This window comes from Syngnathus acus, chromosome 21 (assembly GCF_901709675.1).
Source record: "Syngnathus acus chromosome 21, fSynAcu1.2, whole genome shotgun sequence".
NCBI classification, from domain to species: Eukaryota; Metazoa; Chordata; class Actinopteri; order Syngnathiformes; family Syngnathidae; genus Syngnathus; species Syngnathus acus.
The window spans coordinates 1,051,808-1,057,807 of NC_051105.1; the positions used below are offsets into that span (position 1 = coordinate 1,051,808).

The 6,000-nt window shown below is 46.3% G+C and overlaps 1 protein-coding gene across 1 annotated transcript in view; it reads right to left on the minus strand.

Moving 5' to 3' along the window:
• The window catches only part of tmeff2a (transmembrane protein with EGF-like and two follistatin-like domains 2a), a 49,780-nt gene extending 45,654 nt beyond the window's left edge, over positions 1 to 4,126 (minus strand). Inside the window, exon 1 of the mRNA XM_037280870.1 lies at positions 3,444 to 4,126. Within this exon, the coding sequence (XP_037136765.1) occupies positions 3,444 to 3,627 (184 nt within the window). The 5' untranslated portion in view covers positions 3,628 to 4,126. The remainder of the gene's footprint in view (positions 1 to 3,443) is intronic.
• Positions 4,127 to 6,000: the final 1,874 nt, after the last annotated feature.

Consider the following 6,000-nt stretch of genomic DNA (forward strand, 5'->3'; position numbering starts at 1 on the left):
TGTTTATATGCCGACGATTAAGACGGCAAGAGAAGCACTTACTCGCGCTTGTCAGCCAAATGCATCTTTCGCCGCCGACCTACCTGGAATTTCACAAAACCCTTTTCGGCATTGGGCTGATGAATTATTAAGCCGAGTAAATTAATCATGAAAGCCCAACAAGCAGTCAGACGAGGCATCCGCTTTTGACCTCTGCTGCAATGCAATACTTTTCCCTAATAACACGGCAACACATTTTATAGATCGTCACCATCCAATGATACGACCGAAAAGTAATTTTTTTTTTTTTAAAGTAACGTTTTTTTGGAGGAGGGGGTGTATTCACAGACAAGTGCAACTGTACGTGACTGCGCTGTTGTGGGTGTGAACACAGCCGACTAGCTTCCCTCAGCCTCTTCAAATTCAGTTCAAGAGAGACATACACTATCCTTGGCATTGCAAAAGCAAAAATAGACTAGCTGGAGTCAACGATCGAAGCGTCCAAAGTCGGCGAGACCACCACAGGTGGATGAAGTAAAGTTGGCCAATGCCATCACAATGGAGACCGCCTTCATTGTGAGACATCATTATCATGGTGTCACACAAATGAATATTTTCCCATATCCTGCATATGCTGAAGCTCTCTGCAAGACCATTGAAATTGAATTCCCAAAACATTCCATCTTTGCATACTATGTATTAGCGACATGCATACGTGACCCAACTGTTCTTCCAAAGCAACAACTTTGATATTTGCGCTCGTGCTGTTGGCCACACTCATTAGCATTGATCGTAGCAGCAGAAGGCAGCTGTTTTGCGAGACGGCTCTAATGAATCCAAGCGCTAAATGACCAGCGCCGTGCGTGCAGCGGTCCACACTTAATGGCCGGCCGGCTGGGCGGCCTGTGAACATATTGGAGCATTTTGCTGCAAGAGAGTCAGACAGCATCTCCAGAGTTGCATCCAAAAGGAGAGCACAATCCAGGATAATTGGAATTGGAATGCCGACACTTCAAAAAGCACTCCTCGCCCCTTTGCCCTTGCTCCGAGAAAGAGTTGGACCAAAGTTGTGTTCAACGAGAGCTACTCAACATAGCTAGCTTACATTGCTAAATAGAACCGAGCTCATGTAGCTTTTGGCTTTAACATGATTGTGCTTTATTGGTCTGCGGCCAATCTCCGCCTCGCTGCCAGGTTCCGAATATTTGCAGTAAATCATAACTAGGATAAAAACAGTACCGGCCCAATACCTGGGAGCGGTACTTGCTCATCGCTAATTGCCAGCTTTGGTGGCATCTTGTGATAAATTAGGACCATGCAAAATGAGACCAAATGCATGCCAACAAAAGATACATTGACGGTGAATAACAGGTTGAATCGATGAACCGCAAAAAAAAGGAGGTTGGCTGTAATTGATTGCGTAATTTCACACTTGACAGGTGGCCACGCACTCCGGACACCCAACTAGTTGTGTACAAGCCATTAAAAAAGACATTGGCCGGAATATGTCCACTTTAAGACGCGCACCAAGCAAACGCCATCACAAAGTGCACGCGCGACGGCCCTTTTAATGTCGTGCTGACTTTTGAGGGGGCGTTGCGACAAGCATTTCCACAAAATCTCAATGCACAAGTGCAGAACAAAATGTGCCAAGTGCAATTTGGACACTTTGTTTGAATGAAGCCTTCAAGATTGCAAAACAAACGTTGCAGGAATCAAACACCAATCCCATTTCAAGCTCCCTTCATCTCATTCGAGGCAAGTCTCATTCAACGCTCGCAGCCGCGTTCATCTTTTGTGTCAAAAGTCTTTTTATCCAGATAGCCGAGACGTCTCAATGAGCCGTGTCAATGAGCCGTGTCTAAACTTGAACAGGAAGTCGGCCATCTTGGTTTGAAGTGGCCATTTTGGGCAAATTCCTGGACCCCAAAGTCCAGCATAGGAATTTGCCCAAATGAGCCCCAATCAAAAAGGTGAAAAGTTCAAAGTGCTTGAGTTTTTTAGCAATGAAAGTGCCGGTTGGTCTTTTATACAAATGTAATTCACAGCACCATGGATTGATTTTTTTTTTTTTTTGCGGGGGGGGGGTTCCAAACGAATTCTTGTAATTTCCTAATGCGAAGGAGCGAGCGTGTGCGCGCATTGTTACCCCCCCCGCGTACGCACGCACTCAAGCCTCCGTCCGCAAGGCGTGTCGGATAAAAGCTTTTGTCTAAATGCACACGCGTGTGAAAGGAAGTGAGGAGGGTGGCGAGCGTGCATTTGGGCAGGATGTGCACCATTATCGACAGTCATTACCGACAAATCGTTACCGCTGATCACAATCAGCACAAGAAAAAAAACAAAAAAAAAACAAGAAGATGAACAAAAACGAGTGCGGTGATGAGGACGAGCCGTGTAAGGATGGAAACTTTTTCTGCTCATTTTGCTCAGCTCTTGGCCAAATGGACACATGAGCTATTTGATCTGGCAACAGTCTGACTTTCCAGATCCAATTACAAGCTTTTGCAGAAGATGTGCACTGGGATAACAATCATGCCACGGGGGAGAAGGAAATGCTCGCAAGTCATCCAGTCCTATTGACGTGCGCCACTTATGAGCTCTAATATCAATAGTGGCGTGGCGTGTAATTGGCTTGGGGCTATTTTAAGGCTTCGGACAGACTCGGAGCGACGGGCAGCAGGGGAAATATACGAGCGGCCGGCTGTGGGCTGCAAATTATTACTGTCTGAGCACAGCGCAGTGGAATCGTGCTACACTAACAATGCTCACGGGTCAATGTGACCCACTGTTAATTTGTTTCTTTACTACAGAAATAAAATGCTCTTGGGCCAATGCGACCTGCGACGAATTTGTTACTTAAATACACGCAAAGTACTCAGGGGTGAATGTGACCCAGTTCATTTGTTTCTTTTATACAGTAAACAGGCTTATGGGTTAATGTGACCCACTGTCATTTCTTTTTATAGGCTACGGCTAAAAAAATGCTTATGGGTCAATGTGACCGAGCTGATTAGTTTATTTTGCATAACCAAAATGTTCAATCTGATCTGCTGCTAATTGTTGCCATGAAAAATGCTCATTTGACCCCACCCTCTATTTGTGAGCAAAAATTCGCATGGGTCGGCTTTTAGCATTTATTTTCCATCCAACAAACATACGCCGGGCTGGTGTCTGTGACTAGCTGCGTTTAAAGCCGTTCAAATGAGGTGCTATCAAGCTCCCATCCTTCCAACGTCTCTACAAAATTTCAGAAGTCAAATCACCAAGCCATTTTGACCCACAACAAAACAGCAGGGTATAATGAAGCCTACATGTACAGTAGATATGCGGATACATTTGATCTTCCATTCCCAAGTAAATCGCCCAAAGTCCGGAGCATGCACGCAACGAACGCAACGCAACGCAACGCATGCATCCATGCATCCCCGTGTCCTTCTATTTGCAACTGCACTGATGCTCACCCGAGCAGTTCCAGCCGGTGGGCGTCTGGCAGTCGCTGAGGGAAGACGGGAAGGCGCGCAATTGCTCCACGGGCCAAGTGGCGAGGAAGGAGAGGAGCGTGATCCGAAGCCAGCCTCCGCTGGCGCCGCTCCAGCGACGCGGCCGTCCGAGCTCAGCCGCCGCCGTTGCCGCGGGACGCACCATCGTCGCCGCTCACTGGCCGCTGTCGCTGCCGCCCCGGCGGCGGCGGCGGCACCACCGAGAGACGCGCGCCGACGACAGCGACTCCGATCCCGGCTGCTTCCGCGGGGCGCTCACACGCCAACTGCGGAGCATTTTCCAAACGACGCCGCCGCGCGCCCCATGTAACAGACCCCTTGTTTTCCCTTGCCCAGAGACCAATCACCTGCCAACCGGGGAAGGGACCTGTTTAGGGTTCGGTTCAGGGCGGAAAAGTTATCCGAGGAAGGATGATGCTCGCGGGGAAGGAAGGAGGGCAGGGAAGAGATGCGATGGGTGGATGGGGGGGAAGAGTGATTCCACACAAAAAAAGAGGCGACACGATTGTAGAAGTGATGTGGATGTGGAGGAGAGAATCCAATGCACTGAGATCGTAAGAACAATAAAATCCACGGGTGGAAGAAGAACGCTGCTGTCCTGCGTGGATGCTGGCTGCACGCGTTCTGAGTTTGGCGGACGACTCGATGATGCGCTCTCTTCTCTCTCTCTCTCTCTCTCTCTCTCTCTCTCTCGCTCTCTCTCGCTCTCTCTCGCCCCCCCACTCTGGCCACAAATAATCAGATTTCTAATTCAAATTATAAGGAGAAACTGATATGATTATTTTCAAATGTTGCTTAGCAGCGCCCACACGGAAAGTTGACCACATTATAATTGTTATTTTTATTTTATTTATTATTTCTTTAAGCGGCAGAACCGCTTGCCAGTCTCGTACCAATCCAGATTCTGAACTTTTCTCCCATGCACCCTCCCTCCGGTTGTTGCTACTTTATTTTTCCCATTTCAAAGGCTTGCCAGACTTTGCAGCTGATTCCTCGTGGCGGATTCAGCAGGAAAAAAGATGCTTTTGTTGTATGTTGTCTCAAAGTACATGAGCAACCACAAACTGCCTTAAGGGGAAAGATCATGGAAATATCAGCAGGCTAAACTTTTGTTGAAAAGAAGCGTGAAACATGTTTCGACCATGACTTGAGGGAGAGGTGCTTTTTTTATCATTATTTTTATTGACTTGACCTTCAATAACGTTGACAAAACCTTGTGATGTTAGTGATCCAAAGAAAGGAAAAATCTGTGCTCCGAATCAACTGCTGCCACACACGTGACATACGTACATACTGCAGAAATCTAGAAAAGGTTGAGTCCAAAGTCAGGCTGTGAATCTTTTTTTTTTTTCTTTCTTTTTTAAGTGAGGAAATTAGAAGGCATGTGGCTGGAAAAGCCCTTATATAAAAGACACAAAGGAGCGTCTGTTGGGGCCCGTCACAGCTAAAAGACGCTTAGCCTCATGATGCCAACTAAGAGAGGTCCGTAAACAAATGAGCCTTTTGACTGATTTTCATCTTCCGCGGATAATTTCACAGAACTGGCTGTCGTGATTGATCTTAGCTACCGGCTGGAGGCGAGGGTAACGCCGCGTTCCATCTAGGGCAGCCAATTGTTAACGCACACGGACAATGGTTTGCTATTTGTCGTCATGCTACAAGCGCGGTTAACTAATAGCGTTACATCGACCTCGCTTAGTTTTTCTCGTTTTTGTCCAATTGCAGGTCATTTCGGGTCAGATTTGAAATGCGGTTGAATCAAATTCCACAAAAGCATTTTTGTACTGTAGGTGCTAAGTTTAGTCTGGGTCGTTCACGGAAATGATAGTTGATGCTAGCTGGCGAAAAGGCTCTGTGATTGCTAAAAGTACCGACAACAGGATCATAAAGCATCAACAGCATGCACGCACACACTCATCAGCGCATGTTGCATCGACAATTGTGTTGAGCCGTTCAATTATTCGACACAAAGAAAGTTGCTTGACTGGCTTAAAGCAGCTGACGTAGTGGCCAGCTTCCCCGCACAAATTGACAGATGGATGATGGTCCATCACTCAAAGCATTTGTCATAATGATAATTTTTTTTTAATCAGCCAAATAATCGGTGAGTCCAAAAATCCACACAAACAATGTGTGACAAAAAGAAACGAAAATATCTCCAAAAACCAATGACAAAAAAGTGCAAAAAGAAATGTTTGGACATATAAAGCAGTTTGTTTGTCATGTTTTCTGATTGTGCCTTTTTCCACAAGTGCGCTCAGACCCGAAAAGTGCTCTGCATGTTTTTGTTTTCTTTTCCTAGGACACAATCCTGGAAGTATATATATTTGTGGAAAGACGAGACCCGCGTGGGCGTTTCTACTTTTCATTGGTATGTTTAGCGCCAATTTGCTGCACCATCTGGTTGTTATCACTTGACGTGTTACCGAGGAATGTTTCCAAAAGGGTGAACAACAATCAAATATTGACTTTCAGCGCAACTATAAGAATTGCCGTCAAGTTTATAACTTGGGCATGA